General features: G+C 50.6%; 1 protein-coding gene across 1 annotated transcript in view; it reads right to left on the reverse strand.

Annotated features, from left to right (window-relative positions):
- LOC308158344 (semaphorin-6C-like) overlaps nucleotides 1-23,649 on the reverse strand; it is a gene marked incomplete at both ends in the record, with an annotated part of 54,231 nt that overhangs the window by 9,235 nt on the left and 21,347 nt on the right. Inside the window, 3 exons of the mRNA XM_080531935.1 lie at nucleotides 7,706-7,759; nucleotides 8,416-8,474; nucleotides 23,441-23,518. Of these exons, the coding sequence (XP_080388061.1) occupies nucleotides 7,706-7,759; nucleotides 8,416-8,474; nucleotides 23,441-23,518 (191 nt within the window). The remainder of the gene's footprint in view (nucleotides 1-7,705; nucleotides 7,760-8,415; nucleotides 8,475-23,440; nucleotides 23,519-23,649) is intronic.

Raw genomic sequence — 23,649 nt, forward strand, 5'->3', positions numbered from 1 at the left:
TTTACAACGTCTGTATAAAGCCTTAGATAGGAAAGGCCAATATTATAGGCAACGTTTGATGCTGTACTCTGAGTGAATACATCTGATGTTTCCTTTCTTTCCCCCCGCGGGTCCCAAAAATAAACTTAGCCTCCTCGGTGGGTATCAGAACACGTTCTCCTCAGCGTCGCTGTAATAAGCTACTCCGGCTAGAACGAGAGTCACGCTCCACTGGGGTTCTGCCTGAACATGACACTGTCTGTCTGGCGTACTAGCTAAAAACCTCTGAGATTATCCTCCCCTCCACTGTGCGCTCTGTTAAAACGCCTTTCAGAGTGAATACGATGGATTATGACACAGGGATGCCAAAGAATTGAATACTAAATTCTCATAATAACACCTCACAATTGATTGATCAAACAATTAGCATGATAGTTGAAGGCCTGATTCAACTTTATTGGCCATGTGCGGTGCACTAGGAACATGACTTGGTATTCTTCATGCTGAACAAGCTACAGTACAAGACCACAACACAACAATACGAGTGAATAAATATACTGTACAACTTAATGCAAAAACATGTAAAGATCAATGATCAGGAGTTATTGAGGAGGGCTGTGGCTTTGAGGAAGAAACTGTTCAAGTGTTGTGATGTTTTTGACCTGGTGGCCCTGTACCGCTGTCCAGAAGGGAGTAATGTAAACAAGCTGTGAGCTGGATGTGAGGGGTCAGACACAATCTTGCGTACTCTCTTCAGTGATCTGGAGCTATGGAGGTCTGTGATGGGAGGCAGGGGGCAGCCGATGATCCGCTCAGCTGTCCGTACGACTCTTTGTAGCTTGGCCTTGGATCGGGCAGACGCAGAGTCGTACCAGACAGTGATTGAAGATGTTAGGATGCTCTCTATGACGGCCCTGTAGAACTGGACCAGGATGTGACGACTAATTACACATTATAGAAGCCTGTCGTAGCGGTAAGCCTGGTGTTACTCATGACAGGGTGTGTGAGTGTTACTGCCGGCCTAGCCTCAGCACCGCGCCTGCATGCTGTCACAAGGTGCTACTCCCCGCGTCGCGCTCGGTGCGTTACGCTGGTGTTAAACCTCATTAGGAAGCCAAAAACATTTATAATGAAAGCCTGTGTATGACGCCTGCAAACGAGAGGGGGTTTTGATGCAGTTTTCTGTAATATCTAAAACCGTTAATTGCATACCACTGACTGGGCTGATGAACAACCGCGGAGCTTCTCTAAGTGTTTTTTAATGAGCGGAATCACCTAGAAATGGAGTGCATCTGTTATCTCCCCTCACGTTATTAGATGAGACGGCGTCTACGGCGTCAGCTTGCTGCCAAAACAATACGGCATACGTTCCGGATAATTACGTTCGTTTATACGCTTTATATGGATCTTCCGTTAATCGTATTTAGAACTTGTAGAACATTATTAACAACACACAAGGACAATTTGTGGATCTGGCTGCTTTAGCTGGCTGGCAATGCCCAGGGAGCGGTCCAGTGGTCTGGTACCATGGCCTGGTGTGGTCCAGTAGTCTGGTACCATGGCCTGGGGTGGTCCAGTAGTCTGGTACCATGGCCTGGGGTGGTCCAGTGGTCTAGTACCATGGCCTGGGGTGGTCCAGTGGTCTAGTACCATGGCCTGGGGTGGTCCAGTGGTCTGGTACCATGGCCTGGAGTAGTCCAGTGGTCTAGCACCATGGCCTGGGGTGGTCCAGTGGTCTGGTACCATGGCCTGGGGTGGTCCAGTGGTCTAGCACCATAGCCTGGGGTGGTCCAGTAGTCTAGCACCATAGCCTGGAGTGGTCCAGTGGTCTAGCACCATGGCCTGGGGTGGTCCAGTGGTCCAGGACCAGTGGTCTAGCACCATGGCCTGGGGTGGTCCAGTGGTCTAGCACCATGGCCTGGGGTGGTCCAGTGGTCTAGCACCATGGCCTGGGGTGGTCCAGTAGTCTAGCACCATAGCCTGGGGTGGTCCAGTGGTCTAGCACCATGGCCTGGGGTGGTCCAGTGGTCTAGCACCATGGCCTGGGGTGGTCCAGTGGTCTAGCACCATGGCCTGGGGTGGTCCAGTGGTCTAGCACCACAACCTGGGGTGGTCCAGTGGTCTAGCACCATGGCCTGGGGTGGTCCAGTGGTCTAGCACCATGGCCTGGGGTGGTCCAGTGGTCTAGCACCACGGCCTGGGGTGGTCCAGTGGTCTAGCACCACAGCCTGGGGTGGTCCAGTGGTCTAGCACCATGGCCTGGGGTGGTCCAGTGGTCTAGCACCACGGCCTGGGGTGGTCCAGTGGTCTAGTACCACGGCCTGGGGTGGTCCAGTGGTCTAGCACCACGGCCTGGGGTGGTCCAGTGGTCTAGCACCACGGCCTGGGGTGGTCCAGTAGTCTAGCACCATAGCCTGGGGTGGTCCAGTGGTCTAGCACCACGGCCTGGGGTGGTCCAGTGGTCTAGCACCATGGCCTGGGGTGGTCCAGTGGTCTAGCACCATGACCTACAGTGTACACACATGCCCATGTCAGGTTAGAATCCGTCCCATGCCTTGCAGACATATCCTCCCCTCCTTACTTTCCTCCTTGTCTCGACAGAGACAGATAAAAGAAATAAACGAGAGAGAGAGAGAGAGAGTGCTCCCACTCAGAACTCTCAATAGGAGCAGCTGCTTTCAACCACGTAATCAAAGATGATTGTTTCCATTACGAAGATTTGTGTTGTTATCTTATGGCTTTACTTGTTAACTGCTGCTGGCATATTTAAATGATTCCAAGCACGTCCGATCCATTCCAACTTAAGAGTCCCTGCTGAAGTTTGGGACGATCTATTAAGCAGACAATTAACGCCTGCCGGGCCTCACTCTAGTGAGAGACACATTAATCACACTTTTACGAGGCAATTACAGAACAATTTAAGGACACGAGATAAAAATCTACACACTTCAAATTTGACGGGTTATCACCAAACCCCCCCCCCCCCAAAAAAAAGTAGTACTTTGAATAGCTTCAAACAGAATCTCCAGTACACAGAGACTGACTGAACAGAGCTAGAGAAGTTCATGCAACGCTGTGACACAATACCGACAGTTGGAAGTCAAGCTGCAAAGGAAAATGGGCATCTATGCTATTAAGAGGCCGGCTAGCAATCAGAAGGTCGCTGGTTCGATCATGGCCTGGGGTGGTCCAGTAGTCTAGCACCATAGCCTGGGGTGGTCCAGTGGTCTAGCACCATGGCCTGGGGTGGTCCAGTGGTCCAGTGGTCTAGCACCACGGCCTGGGGTGGTCCAGTGGTCTAGCTGACCCTGTGCCTGAAAATGTATATCTTTGCACTCCATCAAATTTCAGGACTCTCCCTTCATGACTTTTCCTATGTGCGTTCTACCACCCAGTATCCTTACATTTTCTAAATCACGTCAGGATAAGCTAGTATGAAGCTAGTATACTCGTTTTTTCTGGCTAATTTACAAGACGCGCCAACTAGTGGCCGTTGTGTGTAAATAGCAGCTTCCCATTGTAAAGACGATGGTCATTTGACCCCCGAGGCGGCTCTTATAGTAGGTAACATAGACACGCTGTTCTAGTGTTGAAACACAGGCAGGGTTGCCAGATGGGGCGAGTTCCCGCCGAATGGGCTACTTTTAATCACACTGGGCCGGGAAAAAAGCATTTGGGCCGGTTGGGCTGGAAAAATAGCATTTAGGCGGAGTCAAAATGTCAGGCCTGAAAGCTAAACACACACCCTAGTAGCTACATACAATGTGCAGGTTTTTTCTATTTTACAAACATCATTGGCAACAGACATACAGTTTAGGGGGGCAGGAGATGATGGACACCACCTGCCCAATAGTCATTAGCGTTTTTCTGACAATCTAGGTTTTGGGTTGGTGGTTTTGGGTGGATTTAGCGTTTTTTTTAGACTGTGGTTAGGCTGGAAATTGTCAATCCCATCTGGCCACCCTGAACACAGATCCTGTTTGTTGCAAAGTCATGGTGTCCATCACACTCTGTCAGCGTTTTTCCGCCTCGTCATCAAGATGGTTGTTTTCAAGGTTCCTGGCAGAGTTGGTGATTTAAGACCACCTCCTCTGTGCTGCTGGCCACAGTACGCTAGGAACACCTTGAACCATGCGCAATGCATTATGGGATTAGTCGCTAATGAGGATTGTCTTGGCAACAGACTCCACCTGGAGGACAGGAGGCGAGACTCTGACAGACTCCCCGCTGGTGGAATGAGCTTCCCACGGCTGTCAGAACTGCTGAGTCACTCCCCATCTTCTACCGGAGACTGAAGACCTCCATCTCTTCATGCTAAACCTTAACTGTCCCTCCTGAGAGATCTACTACCCCCCTGTACTGTCCCTCCGGAGACATCTACTACCCCCCTGTACTGTCCCTCCTAAGACGTCTACTCCCCCCTGTACTGTCCCTCCTGAGACGTCTACTACCCCCCAACACTGTGTCTCCTGAGACATCTACTACCCCCCTGTACTGTCCCTCCTGAGACGTCTACTACCTCTCTGTACTGTCCCTCCTGAGACATCTACTACTCCCTGTACTGTCCCTCCTGAGACATCTACCGGTACTACCCCCTGTACTGTCCCTCCTGAGACATCTACTACCCCCCTGTACCAGGGTTTCCGCCCGAAAAAATTGCCGCCGGACATCGTGTCCGGGAAGATTTCGATTTACCGGACAAACGTGATATATTCCGGTCATCATATTAAAATATAATAAAAAAAAAAAAAATCACAATCATATATTTTTTTTTACAATCTAATATAGCTGTTTGTCGCGGTGATTACTGTTGTGTAGCGGCCTATATATGCCATTTAATGTCTATTTCTCATCCGATACGATTAGATGCGAGCTATATAATATATAATAATATAACATGATTCGCATGCGCGCTAAGCCATTATGTCCAGCGCTGAACGGGCGCCTCACTGGGAACTGAACAGACAGCATCGATCAATGAACGGACTCCACATTACGTTAACTGAAGTTTGTTAAATTGTTTGGGATTAATGTGAGTTTTCTATTTTCTCTTTCCAGTTTTACCCTTTTTTAATCAATAAAACAACGTCATTTCTATAACCAGGGGGGTGTTCCATCGACGTCGCTGGGGGGGGATCTGGGCTTATTTCGTTAAGTCTCGCGAGACTCTTAAAAAGATCCAGGCATATCTTGATAGATCTCGCGGGACTTGTCAGGGTGGGCCTGGATTTTCCTTTGGCGGCGTTGATGGAATACCCCCCAGGTCTCGCTGGTTGGGAAGGCATTTCGTTTAGCTGCCTGTCAAATCATACTTAATCGGACTCGGGAGTATGACAATGAGGAGAACATAACTGTTTATTGAGAAACAATTGATAGGCAGGCAGGCTGGGATACGTATATAAAGAAATACCACAATGTCTAGATGTATAACATTTTATTGAACAGTGCAAGCATGTAGGCTTCTGGCGTGACACGGCTAGCCTAATTTCCGTTCATATGCCTTTTATCAGATAAAATAAAATAGAATAAAACTCTTTGAAAATAAATAGGCTTTAAATTAACTTGCAATGCGTATAGGCTAATTTCCGTTCGATGTTACAGCCGGCCTATGCCTTTTCTCAGATAGATAGGGGATAGCCCTGTAAGCTCATACGGGTCTGTATGTCGTCCTGAAGACCGGCTGTTAGATCATATCGCTGAAGTTTGTCTCCATCTTAGTGTAAATGTTGTCCGTTTCGTTTGTTATCCTTGTTATTGTGCGATAAAGTTAAGGCGCTCCGCTTCGGGCCACCATTTTCGGCTGGGCACCGGGCACGCGCACTCGTGCACGCGCGGCGCTGCCCGGGGGAGGGGGACCCGCCCCCTTTGGTTAGCCTGGGGGGGGCGGGTCCTTCTCTCTCGAGCGGTGTTGTGTGTGTGTGGGTGTGTGTGTGTTTGGTGCTCGACTGAAGATGGTGGCCCGAAGCCAATTTGAATACAATTCGCTACGAATTGTATTCAAATTGTGCTTAGAGGGAATTATTATCACCGGACATTATGTCCGACGAGTTTTCAATTTGTCGGACTTCAACAAATTTTACCGGACAAAGACCGGTAATTACCGGTTAACGGAAACCCTGCCCTGTACTGTCCCTCCTGAGACATCTACTACCACCCAGAACTGTGTCTCCTGAGACACCTGCTTTTCCCTTATACTGTGTCTCCTAAGACTTCTACGGCTAGCTTGGCTAGCATGGCTGATTAAGTGTTAAGCATTATCTCTAAAAATTAGCGTCTCTATTAGTTGTGTCTCAGCTAAATAAAAATTTCACCCGTTCCAAATGTAACCCTGAGGCAAGGTTCGCCATTTGAACAGATTTTAAAATGTCGTCACACTTCAATGGCTTTAGGCTTTCTTGAAACCTTTATAAGGGCAACATTAAACTCTTCTTTGTTATCATTAGAAAGCAAATGTCATGCAGCATCAATATTTAACACTAGAACAGCTGTGCCTTTTTTACTTACTATAAGAGGGGGTCAAATTACCATAGTCTTTACAATGGAAAGCTGCTATTTACACACAACGACCACTAGTTGGCCGCTTGTAAATTAGCCTGCCTCCTACACAGAAAAACTAGCAAAATAGCTTCATGCTAGCTTAGCCTGATGTGATTTTGGAAATGTAAGGATACTGGGTGGTAGAACGCACATATCTAGGAAATGTCATGAAAGGAGGGTCCTGAAATGTGTGGGTTAGGTGCAAAGATATAACATTTTTCTTTACTCACAGGGTATGAATCCTCATGGCTGATTAAGTGTTAAAAAAGAAAAAGAGGGTATCTGGCAAAGTGCCAGGGTTCTAACTCATTTAGGGCCCGAGGGTGAACAAAGTCACCCCCCAACATTAATCTAGGGTGCCATTAATCTAGGGTGCCAACATTAATCTAGGGTGTTGCTAGGTAGGACACCACATAGAACACTTGGAACACTCTAGGTGGTGAATGTTCCGGATCTCTTTGGCAGTTGGTGATTTAGCATAAAAAAAAAGCATTAGCATCGACGTGGCTATGAATGATTTATCTCTCTAAAAACGGCTTATTAAGAGGTTTATAAACGCTATAAACTTAATTAAAACTTTATCCGTTCCTTTACAGAGAGAGGGACCGGAAAAAAAGTTAAACGATAAAAGAAACAGCGCTCTCCGGATATATGAATAGCCTATGGCTCTTCCCCTCCGAATGAGAAATCACTCCCCCGACACGCCTCTGTATCTGTCTGACCTGCGCCGTGAGGCAGACGTCTCCGTCTCACACTGGCAGACGTGTCAGCGTCCCCCATTAGCCTCCGATTGCATCATTCACCCCACGGGCTAATCACAGAGCAGAGAGACGACCGGCCTACTATTCATCCTAAGTACCTCCTCTGATAGCAGGAGCAGCAGGAGGAGGACTGCTCTGTGTGAATGACAATCACAACTCTCTCACAGAGGAGGGGAGGGGAGAGGAGAGGAGGGGAGGGAGGGGGAGGTATTGCAGTAAACATGAAATGGAATTCGCTTTGTACATGGATGGTGAGGTAGAGGATACAGAGAGAGAGAGAGAGAGAGAGGATGAGGTAGAGGAGAGAGAGAGAGAGAGAGAGAGAGAGAGAGAGAGAGAGAGAGAGAGAGAGGAGAGAGAGAGGGGATGAGGTAGAGGAAACAGAGAGACAGAGAGAGATGAGAGAGAGAGTAGAGTGTGAGTCTCACCATAGGCTGAGTCTGCAGCAGGGCTCTGGTTTCGTGTGGTCGCCAGCACATCTGCTGATGGGAGAGAAAACACAGCCTTCATCAAGCAAAGACAGATCCTTCTTTTGAATGAATGATCTTTATTGTCACAAAGAAATGTAAATGCAAGCCCTAGGTGCTAACAATCAACACTGTCCTAAGATAATAAAAGACAAGAATGAGACATAAATAGACATAAATAGGGGGGATATAAATTGGATGATAAGTGTTCGGTAGGAATCTGAGAATGTATCTCTTATGTAAACTTCTACACTTCTATACACTATATGGCCTATTCACAGGGGGGTATATAGACAGGGGGGTGTTAGCATGTAACTGTGTACTTTTATAAACATATAAACATACGAACTAGTAACTAGAACTAGTTCTGCAACGCCACAGGCCCAGTGTAACACAGATAATTAAACGATCAGCCTCTGATGAAATATTAACAGGCTGGATCGCTCTAATAGCCCAACAAGCCGTTTAAAAAAACATTTAAAAAATCAGTCATTTGTCATTTGTCATTTTCGTATTTGCGGTGAAATCCAGTCTATACAGTTCACATTTCCATGTAGGCAGTTATGAATACTACATATATACGATATATATAATATCATAATATCTTACAGGTCTTTTTTTGTATTTTAGTGACTGGCTTGTTGCCATAGTGACGATGTTTGGTAGCTCACCATGACAGCTCTCTGAGTGCAGGGAGGGATCACCGTCGATGTCCTGCTCAAAGCCAGCCCTGCAGAGAGGGAGGGAGGGGGAGGGAAGGGGGAGGGAGGAAGGGAGGAGGGGGGGGAGGGAGGAGGGGGGGGAAGGAGGGAGAGAGAGAGGGAGGGGGAGGCAGGGAGGGAAGGAGGGAGAGAGAGAGGGAGAAGGAGGGAGGGAGGGAGAGAGAGAGGGAGGGAGAGAGAGAGGGAGGGAGGGAGAGAGGGAGAGAGAGAGTTAAATATCCAGTTCATGACCCGCTTCCTGTCGTTGCCACGGGATACCAAGCCCACCTGACTCTTAATTGGGACCTGGGTCACCGTGCGCTGAGAGCCTGATGGTTACTCAGTGACACCGGGACACCAGACACCTGCCAGCGCAGCAGAGAGAGGAGCTGTCACCACCGCCCAGACACAGCCCTGCATGAGACCGTGACATCACCGCACTCACCAGGAGACACGGCTGGGGGGGGGTCAGCCAATCAGGAGAGAAGGCCAGACAGACAGAAACACAGACCCTTCATTTCCTGTCGCTTCCTGAAAGACACCTGTTCTACCACGCGCTCTGGCCTTGTCGCACTGTCCAATTAGGAGTGGCTGTGTGGCTGATAAAGGTCATGTGACAATCACTCATCCTATCATGTGACAGTAAAGAAAAGTGTTTTATCTTTGCATCCGATCAAATTTCAGGACCCTCCTTTCATGACTTTTCCTAGATGTGTGCGTTCTACCACCCAGTGTATCCTTACATTTGTACAGGTTTTTTACTTTTGCCTGCTTGCGGCTCTGTCAGTATGTAAAGCGCATTGAGTCGCATCTTGTGAGAAATACCGAATACAAATAAAACTTTGATTTTATTTTATTCGATTTACGAAATCCCATCAAGATAAGCTAGTATAAAGAAGCAGCCAACTAGTGGTCATTGTGTGTAAATAGCAGGTTAGTATTATAAAGAGGGGGTCATTTAGTAGGTAAACAGGCACGGCTGTTCTAAGGGACTTAAAATAACTAAATAGAGGGAGATCTCAGCACTGACAGGTGGGTCTGAAGGGAGCGGACAAGTGTCCGTTACGGGGAGGCGAAATTCACTTCAGTTCAGATCTCTTCAGGCCTTTTCAAGTCTTGCAGCTGTGTGGAGTCTCTCTCTCTTTTCTTCTCTTTGTGTCCAACAGACTTTCATTTTTTTTTTGGCCTCCTCCTCCTCTCCTCTCCTCTTTCGCAATCATTCACTCGCTCACTTCGATCTGTTTTCAGATGTGTGGGCTGTATAAAGAAGCGAGAGCTCTGCTGCTGTCCTCTGAGTGCTGTTCACTTCCTGCTCCGAGCCACTTTACCGCCTCCTCCATCAACCTGGCTGGTGCTGGACTAGGGCCTGCTAGGCTGTCTGACTGGAAACAGAAATGTAAACACACACACACACACACAGACAAGACACAACCACACACAGGAGGAGGGTACACAACTACACACAGAGCCCTCTGGATCGGGCTAGGGCCTAGGCTCTCTGACTGGAAACAGAAATATAATAAACACATACACACACACACACACACACACACACACGAGGGTACACAACTACACACAAGAGCCCTCTGGAATTATGGGCTGACTATTTAAGCATGTTTTCTGCTTTGGGCTCTGTGCTCTTATTAAAGGGATGGTTGTTCAGACTGTTTTCATGTTTTGGTTGAAACATCAACATGTGGCGGCTGTGGCGCAGCAGGTAGAACCGCGGTCTAATGATTGCAAGGTCGGCGGTTCGAGCCCCGGCTGGCCACATGTTGAAGTGTCCTGAACCCCAAATTGCTCCCAGTGAGCGGGCCGGCTGGCGCCTTGCATGGTAGCTTGCCGTCATTGGTGTGTGAATGTGTGTGTGAACGGGTGAATGAGAGGCCGTTGTAAAGAGCTTTGGATAAAGGCGCTATGTAAGTCAGTCCATTAACATCATCTAATTAGACCACTTAGACATCATCTAAGCTGTCCTCATAGAGGAAGTGAAAGCTTCTCCGCTTATCTCTGGTATCTAGTATCTACTGGACCGGGAGCCAGTGCAGACGGGCGAGGATGGGGGTGAGGATGTGGTGCCAGGGCTTGGGTGAGAACCCTGGCAGCGGAGTTCTGCAGTACTGGAGCCGGTCCAGGCCAGTGTCTGGTAACCCGGACAGGACTCCGTTACAATAGTCCAGGCGGGAGGAAATGAAGGCATGGATGAGTGTCTCTGAGAGTCTGACAGAGATGGCCGCAGTCTGGAGATGTTTCTTGAGGTGGAAGAATTTGGAAGGATTTAGTGACGGATTCGATATGTGACTGGAATGAGAGAGTGGAATCCAGAATGACACCCAGGTTGCGGACTTCAGGGGATGGGGAGATGGAGAGAGAGAGAGAGAGAGAGAGAGAGAGAGAGAGAGAGAGAGAGAGAGAGAGAGAGAGAGAGAGAGAGAGAGAGAGAGAGACACACACATAGAGAGAGGGAGAGAGAGAGACAGAGAGACACAGAGAGGGAGAGAGAGAGAGAGAGAGACAGAGGGAGAGACAGAGAGAGACAGAGAGAGAGACACATAGAGGGAGAGACAGACAGAGAGAGAGAGACACAGAGAGGGAGAGACAGAGAGAGAGACACAGAGAGGGAGACACAGAGAGGGAGAGACAGAGAGAGACACAGAGAGGGAGAGACAGAGAGAGAGAGACAGAGAGAGAGAGACAGAGAGAGACACAGAGAGGGAGAGACAGAGAGAGACACAGAGAGGGAGAGACAGAGACAGAGAGAGAAGGAGCAACCTTCTCCAACCTTCTCGAGCAGTGGACCCGGGGGCGCCACAACCATGAGCTCTGTTTTCTTGCCGTTGAGGTTGAGTAGGTTAGTAGTCATCCAGTTTTTAAAATTTCTTTAAGGCAGTTGATGAGTGACTGCAGTGTTTCCTCTACATGCATTTCATCGTGGCCGCTTTTTCTTTTAGACACACCCACAAGCGCGAAGCGACGCGCTTGCAAAACTGTTTTGTGATTGGTCGAATACATCTAGGCTGCGTGTAGACAAACTACTTCAAATGTTACAATATGCGCGACGACGGTGCTGGATCCTGGATCTGTGCATCGGTGTTTAGGAAGAACACGGAGCAGGCGCCAGACCAGACTAGATGATCGTGGAGTGAAGATATTATGAAAGTGTACGTGCTTGTCGATCACCCGTCGCATCGCGTACGCTTTAATAATCTCTTCACTCCACAATCATCTAGTCTGGTCTGGCGCCTGCTCCGTCTGTTTTTCTTCCTGCACACAGGTAAACAGATCCAGGATCCAGCAGCGTCTTCGGGCTCGCGCAAACAAACCCGGCGAATTTTTTTACTTGCCCCAGGCAAGCGTTACTGTTGAACCCTGCTGATACATGATTCTTCCCTGCACATTGACAATGTTTTCTCTCTCCTCTTTCTTCTGCGTTGTGAAGGGATCCACTGCAGCGTACACGAAAAGCGGCTACTGTGTCAACCGCTTCCCATAATAGTTACAACAACCATAAAGCCTCCATAATGATAATGAAAAGAAGGGGAGACGAATTTTTTATTGACAACGGAATTACATGCTGGAAAAACATGCAGACACAGACAATAAGAGACGTACGGGAAAACATTTTATTTTTTTTGGCCATCCTCGAGTTTTGGCTGAAATTACGTCGTTGTTTTGAGCGCGCGTGCGCGTTTCATGCGCGTGCGCGGCCAACGCTACCCGCCACCATTGTAAAAATTCCTGGAGGAAACACTGGACTGGGGGGGGGGCGGTGTGGATGGTGAGGCGCTGAGATACAGCTGAGCATCATCAGCGTAGCAGTGAAAGTTGAGTCCAGTTATTGCTAAAGTTCTGAGATTATTCTCAACAGTGGACTTGTGGGTAATGTATTTCAGAGATGACTGAATACGATAAGGCCTGCCAATAATGGAATCCTCGATTATGATTCGCAATTATATAATTAGCAGTTTCCCATGATTGCTGCAGCCCTAATTACACAGAAGATGGAGGTGGAAGTTATGAACCTCCTAATACTCAGACTGGTATAATTAAATCATTACTTTACTAATGACTGTGATCTACTCCCATTCTACCACAGAGCACTTTACAACGGCCTCTCATTCACCCACTCACACACACATTCACACACCAATGGCGGCAAGCTACCATGCAAGGCGCCGGCCAGCCCGCTCATTGGGAGCAATTTGGGGTTCAAAGGTGTCTTGCCCAAGGACACCTCGACATGTGGTCGGGCAGGGCTTGAACCGGGGCTTGAACCGCCGATCTGCCGACCTTGCGATCATTAGACGCCGGCTCTACCTCCTGCGCCACAGCCGCCCCCCTCACTAACTTGACTTCAGTCAGCTAAACATCCTAATGAAAACCCTAGACTAATGTACCAACAACATCTCTAACGCAGCGTTATTTTTCTACACAATTGGCACAATGCATTTCCCCTGGGTGGGTTTAAAACCCACCAACCGACACTAAGCTCCAGAACACTCACCACCTGGAGTGTTCCAAGTGTTCTATGTGGTGTTCTACCTAGCAACAGCACTCTGATTGGCTACAAAATGAAGCATCATTGTTTATGCATTTTCCCATGGCCTGGGGTGGTCCAGTGGTCTTGCACCATGGCCTGGGGTGGTCCAGTGGTCTAGCACCATGGCCTGGGGTGGTCCAGTGGTCTAGCACCATGGCCTGGGGTGGTCCAGTGGTCTAGCACCATGGCCTGGGGTGGTCCAGTGGTCTAGCACCATGGCCTGGGGTGGTCCAGTGGTCTAGTACCATGGCCTGGGGTGGTCCAGTGGTCTAGTACCATGACCTGGGGTGGTCTAGTGGTCTAGCATCAGTACCATGACCTGGGGTGGTCCAGTGGTCTAGTACCATGGCCTGGGGTGGTCCAGTGGTCTAGTACCATGACCTGGGGTGGTCCAGTGGTCTAGTACCATGGCCTGGGGTGGTCCAGTGGTCTAGCACCATGGCCTGGGGTGGTCCAGTGGTCTGGCACCATGGCCTGGGGTGGTCCAGTGGTCTAGTACCATGGCCTGGGGTGGTCTAGTGGTCTAGTACCATAGCCTGGGGTGGTCCAGTCGTCTAGCAGCAGTACCATGGCCTGGGGGGGTCCAGTGGTCTAGCAGCAGTACCATGGCCTACAGTACACACATATACCCATGTCGGCATGAGTTCTAATCCGGCCTATGTCCTGCTGACTCAAAAGTGGAAAAATACAAGAGTGGCACTTTGGCTTCACTCCCAAGAATAACCTTAAAATGGGCCCACACGCTGAGACTTGATTTGTGCAGTTCTGGGCTGGAGAATAACAGCTCCCATCATGCCCGGCGGCGGCGGCGGTGCCAGGCGGGAGGGGACTCTTTGTCCTCCGCTGGTCGTTCACTTGGGAGCACTTTGGAACGCCCAAGGAGGTCTGGTCTGGCCAGTCTGCCAAGACGGTTGTCACACTCACCTCTGTGCTCTACCACTGTACGTACCTCTAAAGGGAGGGAGGGGGGGAGGGAGGGAGGGAGGGAGGGGAGACTGGTGGAGGTAGGAGGGAATGGGATTAAATGTATGTTTGTGACATCATCATTGTGACATCATTCCTCCTCATTCCAACGGAAGCCTCCGTCCTCCGATTTCTACCTCCGCCAGCCTCTCCCCGGGGTGATGCTGTCTGCAGCCTGGAGGTGTGAGAGCAGGTGGGAGACGAGACACCTCTGATCTCTGCTGTCACTACAGCTAAGGGAGGGAGGGGGGTGTGAGTGTGAGTGTGTGTGAGAGTGTGTGAGAGTGTGTGTGTGAGTGTGTGTGAGAGTGTGTGTGAGTGTGTGTGTGAGTGTGTGTGAGTGTGAGTGTGTGTGAGTAGAGTGTGAGTGTGTGTGAGAGTGTGTGTGTGTGTGTGTGTCTGTGTGTGAGTGTGAGTGTGTGTGAGTGTGAGTGTGAGTGTGTGCGTGTGTGAGTGTGAGTGTGAGTGAGTGTGAGTGTGAGTGTATCTGTGTGTGTGTGTGTGTGAGTGTGTGTGATAGTGTATGTGTGTGTGTGTGGGGGGGGCTGGCGTGGGGGGACCTGAAGGATTCTGGGTGCTAAAACGCCCCTGGAACACCCTAAGTGAGCGTGACGAAAGCACCTCGCCGCCACAGAGGGGTCAGAGGTCAGAGGGGTCAAAGGTCAGAGGTCAGAGCAGGATATGGGAGGAGACAGAGCGGCGGTTTGGTTTTTAGCGGTTTGTTGCGGTGCGACACCCAGAGAGCTGTCACAGCACAAGGCCTTCCACACACACACACACACACACACACACACACACAGACACAGACACAGACACAGACACAGACACAGACACAGACACAGACACAGACACAGACACACACACACACACACACACAGACACAGACACAGACACAGACACAGACACAGACACAGACACAGACACAGACACAGACACACTCACACTCACACACACACACTTCTCCACAGCCGTGATTAATGTCCCCCAGCTGTCAGACAGACCAACGTGCGTACGTACAGAGCTGTGTGTATCCGCAGGGGGAAGGTACAACGCAGGGTATCAGTTACAGCTTAATATGATTCATTTCGTTGCGCTACGGCCGTGGAAAAAAGACATTTGTCCAAACGTCAGGTATTTTGGTATTTTGTGCCTCTGACAACACAACGAATATCTGAAGCATTTAGAACTTGCCTTGCTGGCGCTTCCCCTGTGAATATTCATATCAAGCCTTTTTTTGGGCGGGGGGGGGGGGGGGGCACTGAGAACACCGCTCAGAACAAATCACTAGTATCTTGGCTGCCAGGAGGATTTCTGCTTTGTTTAAATAATTGATGTCAGAGTAACCTCAGAAGTAGGAGTCTCATCTCTGCACGCTGGGGGGGGGGGGGGGGGGGGGGGGGGGGGCACGGGAAGTACAGGGGGGGACCCCGCCCTCCCCAAGTCCCCCTCCAAGTGCCCCCTGTCTCCAAGTCCCCCCCTTCTCCCCCTAAGTCGCAACACCTCACAAGTCCCCCCCCCCTCTCCAAGTCCCCCCCAAGTCTCCCCCCCTCTCCAAGTCCCCCCCAAGTCCCCCCCCCCTCTCCAAGTCCCCCCCGTCCCCCCCAAGTCTCCCCTCCACAAGTCCCCCCCCCTCCAAGTCGCACCCCCTCCCAAAGCTCTCACCCGCTCTCCAAGTCCCCCGTCCCCCCCCCCTCAAACCCCCCGCAGAACTTCAGCTGTAGCTTCAACTGAGTCACTCGCGACCCCCCTCCTCCTCCTCCTCCTCCTCCTCCTCCTCCTCTGTCCTTGTTTACACCCCAATTTGCACAAAAATGAAAAACACAGAATTATCTGAAGCTCTTGAAGACGCCCCGCAGGTAAGCGGTGGCCTTTTAATTCTCTGTTTGAAAAAGAAATCCGGTTGAAAGAAATCCTCCGCTTCCATTTAAATGTCTGAAAACTCTGGGAGACGAATAGCAACAGCATCCGGTGTTTACTAATTTCCCACGTTCAAAAGAAAGAACAGATCTTTTCATGTCGATCGGGACTTGGGAGCTTTAGAGGGGCGGCGGAGGCTCAGGAGGAGGTAGAGCCGGCGTCTAATGACTCGGTGAGGTCGGCAGCTCGGCGGTTCGAACCCCGGCACACTGGCCACGTGTCAAGGTGTCCTCGAGCAAGGCACTGACTGAACCCCCTGATTGCTCCAGGGTCGCCGTCTATGGCTTTGACCCCTGTGTGCTTAGAGCATAAAATACAAAATTCACAACAATTGACTGACAAGTTGATTGCATGGCAAGAAAAACAATTATTATAATACTACTACAACTGTTTGGCTAATCCATGGGAGGGTATTTGATTGGGAGTTTATTTTATTGTTTGATTCATTTGATTGGGTAAAAGTATGCATGCAGAGAGTGATTGGCTTAGATAGAAATGGGGGCGGGCTTAATGGAGGTAATCTGGGTGGCAGGGAATCGGAATGACAGTGTGAAGAGAGATGGGAGTTGGTAAGGAGTTCTGTATGATTGTGTAGCTTGTTAAATCTTTTTCTGTTAGTTTGTTCACTGTTTATTTACATGTACTGATATCAATGTGTTGTGTTTAGTTTTACAATCTGTTTAATAGATGAAGAAGGAAATCAAACCGAATTGTGTCAGTCTCATCATTTCACCCGTACTGCCGGAGCAAGCAGAGGATTCGCCATCAGCTAACTAGAGGGAGAGCTGAACAATTGTAAAACACCCGCTGACGACCGCAGGAGGACGGACCGTCAGTTAGCTAAGGAAATACAAGCACGGTTGGACGCAACAGAAGCTCCGGGAGTACAAGGATCCATTCACCGGAGATAAGAGCAAGCTAAAGCCTGGTCAGGTTAGTGACGCAGCCGCCAGCCGGCAATGGAGCCGCGGCGCCCGCAACTGTAGCTAACTAGCCACTTGCTAGCTAGCGTAGAGTAGCCAACTAAGCTAGCGTTAGCCCTGTTGTTGCAATAGCGCAGCAGACACGCGGTAGAGCTTATAGCACTCAAGGCTACAGCTAACTAGGCCGGAAACGGAGCCGTGGCGCCCGCGACTGTAGCTAATTAGCCACTTGCTAGCCAGCGTAGCATTAGCAAACTAAGCTAGCGTTAGCCCTGTTGTCGCAATAGCGCACAGGCACGCGGTAGAGCTTATAGCATTCAAAGCTACAGCTAGCTAGGCAGGCAAGGAGTGAAACAATCCACGGCTAGCTTCAACTGGTTAACCCAACTGCAAGAATCCACAGCCAGCTAGGCTAACCTACAAGACCCACCAAGAAAGGAATTGCGAGCTAATAGCAGCTACCCAGAGAGCTACCCACACCCAGCACTCTTCTCTGTGACTCTATTGACTGTTTGCATTAAAATAGGTTTGTGTGTACCTGGGTATTAAGTCGTCGGGGGGAGGAAAATCCTCTCCCACTTTATTATTTTATTTTTAGCAGTATCCCTGGGATGACCCCACGGTGAACCTGGTTCCGCTGCCGAAGACTAGTTAAGGAAGTGCAGGGACCAGCGCAAATCAGCTCAGGGAGTCAGAGAGGGCTGAAGACATAAGATAGAAAGACGAAACAGGTACACACAAGTTATTTCTGAGTCACAGACAGAATGGAGGCACTAAAGACCGAAAGGGAAAAGTTGGCAGTCACTTTTGAGAGAGGATATCGCCACATCATCAGGTCAGTGGCATTGATGGGCGAAGATGACATGAAACGCGAGTGGATAGCGCTCCTGTCAAATGCGAAAGACCTAAACTCTGCAGACGACAATTATGAGGAAGGTTTGAAGGCCAAAGCAAGTCAGGAACCTGAGACAGGCAACAGTCAGCTTCTTCAAGACATCACCAATGCCGCTGAGGAGAGAGCTCAGAAGGTTGAACAGGTCGGTCACGTCTTAAAGGCCAACATGTGGACAAGGTTCGCGGGAGTCGAACTTTCATCCACAATTAGACGAGCAGAAAGGAGTCACGAAGGCGCGAAGAGGATCAGTCTAGAGGAGGCAACCCACGACGTTTGTAAAGAACGAAGCACACTCACAGATAACCTCATCATCAAAGCGCGAAGTCTGCTATCAAGCTGGGGGGAGTGGATCCCTGTAGTTGAGGCGTGCAACACGAGAAAGTCACTAGAGGAGCTGGAGGACAAAAGGGATGAACTTTGGGAAACGTTTGTGACTGAATTTGGAAGAGTTGAGAAGGAGAATACTGACAAAATGGCCGACAAGGCCGCCGCAGCAAAGCAAATGGCCACCGACGCTCTCGCCGAAGATGAGAGGAAAAGGGCCGACGTTCTCGCCGAAGATGAGAGGAAAAGGGCCGACGCTCTCGCCGAAGATGAGAGGAAAAGGGCCGACGTTCTCGCCGAAGAAGAGGCCAAAGATCGAGCGACGAATAGAGAAAGGGCCGACGCTCTCGCCGAAGATGAGAGGAAAAGGGCCGACGTTCTCGCCGAAGATGAGAGGAAAAGGGCCGACGTTCTCGCCGAAGAAGAGGCCAAAGATCGAGCGACGAATAGAGAAAGGGCCGACGCTCTCGCCGAAGATGAGAGGAAAAGGGCCGACGCTCTCGCCGAAGATGAGAGGAAAAGGGCCGACGTTCTCGCCGAAGAAGAGGCCAAAGATCGAGCGACAAATAGAGAAAATAAAGAAGCCATTGCCAAGCTGGAAAGGAAAGCCGCTGAGGCAAGACTGAAGTCAGCTGATAGCGTGGCCGAGTTTGAGAAGGAGACAGCGAAGGTGAAATTGGGGGCCGAAGAAGAGATCGCTGAGGCAAGGCAGAAGGCGGCCGTGATTGAGTTGAAGGCAGCAGAAATAGCCGCTCAAGAGCGCGCCAAACTACTGGAGGCTCAGCGGGAAGCATGGGAACAAGCCCGGGAGGCAGGGCTGGAGAGCGCCACATATGGAGGCAACCGCACTAGAGCCAAGATCAAACTCCCTCCAACAAGGCTGCCCGTGTTCAGCGGGTGTATGAGAGATTTTCATCGCTGGCGGAAAGATTGGGAAAGCCTGCAGCGGCAGGGAGACCCATCGGGGTCGCCAGAGGTGAAGAAACTCCACCTCCTCGAGAGCATAGACCGAAAGGTTTTCGAGGAGCTCAAACTCTCGAGCTACCGCTCAGCGGAAGACGTATTCACAGCTTTGGAGAATCGGTTTGGAGACAAGGCAACCATCGCGCTGCAAATTATTGAGGAATTGGAAAGAATACCAGCGGTAAAAGGAAACCAGCCGAGGAAAGCGATCGACCTTATTCAGGCAGTGGAAAGAGCCCTCATGGACCTGACAGACTTAGGAGAAGTGGGCGCTATGAAGAACCCACTTGTACTTAGGGCCATCGAGAGCAAACTGCCAGATCGTGTGCAGGAAGGCTGGTTTGCTTTTGTAACCAAACCCAAAAACCAAGTCGCCCCAGACAAGCGGTTCGATGCTCTTCTTCTGTTTCTGAAAAGGCAGGAAAAAATCCTCGAGGGGATGGCTCGAATCCAAGGCTCCACGGAGACCTCTGGGGGAACACCGGAGAGGCCAGTCAGATGGGAGAAGAGGGCGTTCACGAGGGCCATGGAGAGAGACTCACCGGTAGATGAAGAAGAGGAGGAACATCGAGGTGAAACCAGAGTCACGGGCAGGAACTCGGAAAGAAGAGAAGAGTGTGACATCTGTGGAAGCGATCAGCACGGTGGCAAAATATTCTTCTGCCAAAAGTTCAAGAGTGTCAGTCTGGCAGAGAAACGAGCCATAGTAAGGCAAAGCAAAGCCTGTCAGAAATGTTTGGGCATGCACGGCGCCGACGGGGAGTGTAGTAACCGGTACCTGTGCAGAGTGTGCAAGCGGGATGAAGGAAGGGCAAGTCATCACTACCTTCTGTGTCCCGAATGGAGTGAGGGGAAGAGGACAGGGCCAGGGTTCGCTGACAAGCAACGAGAATTCCTGGATTCTTTGGGACTCAACCCTGAACAGGAGAGGAGGGCGAAGGCATTCACCAGTAAGGCTTCGATGACGCTGAGCGCGGGCGCAGAAGGCGGAAGTCTCTTCGCAGAGGATGGGCCAGAGGAACATCCAGTACTAATGATGATATTGACAGTCAAAACAGAAGATGGATATGACCTGGGAACTCTCATAGACCTCGCCTCCGACACAAATTATATCACCAACCGGGCCGCCAATCGGCTCCGACTGGAGCGGAAGCAAGTAACACTGACTGTGCATGGAGTCGGTGGAATGAAGGTCAAGGTCAAGACTAATAAGTACCTGCTAAAGGTCAGGGCGTGGAGCAACAACAGATGGAGTCCCCACGAGATGGTATGTTACGGGCTCGACACAATCGCTCGTGCAGACAAGGTCATCAGTCCAGAGCGACTCTGTAAGTTTTTCCCTGGGGTCGAGAAGGAAGAGCTGGTCCGACCTAAGGAAATCGAGCTCTTGATCAGCCACCGAGAGGGACGACTCGCTCCACGGTGGAGAAGAGGGACGGGAGACTTAGTGCTGTGGGACGGGCCTCTGGGGAAGACCGTGGGAGGAACGCACCCAGACCTGTTTGAAAGTTGGGAAAGATCCGCACACAACTCCCAGACGCACTTTGCGCGTTCTCTGAGAACGGAGGCAGTAAGATTTGAGGAGATCCCCTGCAAGACGCCCAGCGCAAAAGAAGAGGATGGAGACCAGAAGCCGCAAGGTCATGAAAAGACCGGGAGAACAGCTGCAAGCAGCAAAGAGGTCCTCGAATGGTGGAGCTGGGATAGCATCAGCGCCGCGTGCGAGCCAAAGTGTGGAGGGTGTCGCTGCGGAAATTGTCAGCCGGGCGGGAAAGAGATGACTCTCGCAGGGGAAAAGAAGATCAAAACCTACGCAATTACCCGCGTCAACATCGGGGACAAGCCAGCCGGATGCATCGCCCAGCTGGCCATGAGGAAGACGGCAAGGCTGCCAGAGGTCGCCCACCTAAAAGAAGAGCGGAGAGCACTTGAGGAGGACACCTATGTAGACGACATTCTAGCGTCTCATGGCGACAGGAGAGAGCTGAGGAGCATCACGGAGGGAATCGAGAGGACGCTCAACGCTGGAGGTTTCGCTCCGGAACCACGGATCCAGTCGGGTCAAAGTGGGAGGAGCAAAGAGGGCAAGCCTGCAGAAACGAGGGCCAATGTGGAGCCAGAGTCAGAGGTGTTGGTGCTGCCTGATCAGCTGAGCGAGGAAACATCCAGGGGAGTGGCTGTAAGGCTGGTCGAGTCAAAGGCCAAATTGACGCCGATAACTCAGAAAGGGGATGTCGTTAAATCCGAACTGTGTGGGGCCGTAATCGCATCCAGGCTTAAGGGCTTCTGGGAGAAGCAAGGTCGACTGGGCGTGGAGAGATGGTTTCATTTCCTGGACAGCCAGACCGTCATGGGGGCCATTCAAAAGGACCAAACATTCTACGCGAACAGGATCGGAGAGATCCAAAGGGCTGGACCTACTGACGACTGGTGGTGGATCCCCGGAGATCTAAATGTCTCAGACCTCGTCACACGAGGCTGCCCGCCGGAAAGCATGGGAGAAGGCTCGACCTGGCAGAATGGTCCGGAGTTCCTGGCGTGGGCAGTGGAGAAGTGGCCCATGAAATCCGCGGCGGAGGTGGCTGCAAGTGCTCGAGACAGCGTGAGCATGCTGCAACGGAAAGCGTTCACTGCAGCTGTAACACGCGCTCAGGCGAGGAAGGGGCTGGACCCGAAATGCGGCATTGAGGAGGAAGCAAATGCAAAGGGGACATCCACACCGGTTGGGAGTTCCAGGGACCCCGAGCATGAGAGGGAGAGGCTCTGGGGCGCTGCTCTCATGGACCTGATTGAGCCAGAACGCTTCAGTGAGATAGGCAGGCTCATTCGGGTAGTTGGGTGGGTCCGGCGAGCTGTTAGGCAGTGGTTGGTTTGCAGGAGGGCTCCAGAAGACGCAAAGTGGGAGGCTACACGCCCGAGGGAGACAAGAAGCGGAGTTAGACTCGGCGTCCAGGAGCTGAACGCAGCTTTCCGCGACCTGTGTCTGGCTGCACAGGATGGAACAGAGTTTCCTAAAACGACTTGGGACGGACTGGTAGTTGAGAGGGTCGAAGGGCCGGGGCTGCTGGTGTGTTCCGGAGGAATCCAGGAGGCGATGGAGGTGGGAATCCCACTTGTCCCCTACACTGCATGGATCAGCACTCTGTTGGCAGGGGAGGCCCATGGGGCGAGCCACGAGGGGTTGGCTGGCACCCTATTGAAGATGCGCAAGAAGGCGTGGGTGATTCAGGACGAGGAAGGAGCGAGGGCCACGATCTCTTCCCAACGCTCGACCGAGACGTTGGGCGGGTGGTCGTGCTGCTTCCCGTGGAGGAGCAGTAGAAAATAACTGTATTAAAGAGAGGGAAAGTTGTGGTCCATTTAGGCACAAAGGACCAATGGACCAAGTGGGAGGTGTTTGGCTAATCCATGGGAGGGTATTTGATTGGGAGTTTATTTTATTGTTTGATTCATTTGATTGGGTAAAAGTATGCATGCAGAGAGTGATTGGCTTAGATAGAAATGGGGGCGGGCTTAATGGAGGTAATCTGGGTGGCAGGGAATCGGAATGACAGTGTGAAGAGAGATGGGAGTTGGTAAGGAGTTCTGTATGATTGTGTAGCTTGTTAAATCTTTTTCTGTTAGTTTGTTCACTGTTTATTTACATGTACTGATATCAATGTGTTGTGTTTAGTTTTACAATCTGTTTAATAGATGAAGAAGGAAATCAAACCGAATTGTGTCAGTCTCATCATTTCACCCGTACTGCCGGAGCAAGCAGAGGATTCGCCATCAGCTAACTAGAGGGAGAGCTGAACAACAACTACTACTAATAATAATAATAATAGCTTGGTTTTATATAGCGTCTTTCACAAACCCAAGGACGCTTTCCAGATTTTACAGAAAGAAGATCAGACAGAAAACACAGAGATAAATAAAATCATGACACTAATGCTCAAGTGGGCTCTCCCCTTCACCTGAAACACACCACCCCCCCCATTCAAAGCCAGCAGATATAGAGAGGACAAAAACATCCACATTATTCCCACCTGGTGAGGACACACCCTCCCTGTCTAACACCCAGACGGCCATTAGAACAACCTGACGGACAGCCAGCCCCCGTACGCAAGGTGCCAGAGTCTCTCAACACGTCCTTTCTGTCTCCATCTCACCCCCCGGAGGTGATTCAGCAGTAGATTTACACTGATTTAATTTACTGCTCTCTCTCTCTCTCTCCGCCCTCCCGGTCCTTTTATTACGAGGGCCAATCACCACAGCAGATATACGACCTCCTCCCTCCCTCTCTCACCCTCCCTCTCTCACCCTCCTCCCTCTCTCACCTCTACGGACAGACTCATGGCGTCTGCCCTGACAGGAAGTGAAGAGACAGGAAGTGAAGAGACAGGAAGTGAAGTGTAGAGACAGGAAGTGAAGTGACAGGAAGTGAAGAGACAGGAAGTAAGTGAAGAGACAGGAAGTGAAGACACTTACTTGACGCCGGGCGTGAGGTTGGCACAACCTCCGCTGCGGAGCCAGATGCAGTATGGGTCGCGGGAGGACAGACAGCTCCTGGAGAAGACAGGACAGACAGACACAGTCCAGTTAAGACCCTGGACGCCCTGGTGTGTGTGTGTGTGTGTGTTTCAGTTAAGACCCTGATTCTCGCATGATATGTATCCTACTTGTCCATACAAATAAAG

The sequence above is a fragment of the Nansenia antarctica genome (assembly GCF_963989245.1).
Source record: "Nansenia antarctica genome assembly, chromosome: 5".
NCBI lineage: Eukaryota > Metazoa > Chordata > Actinopteri > Argentiniformes > Microstomatidae > Nansenia > Nansenia antarctica.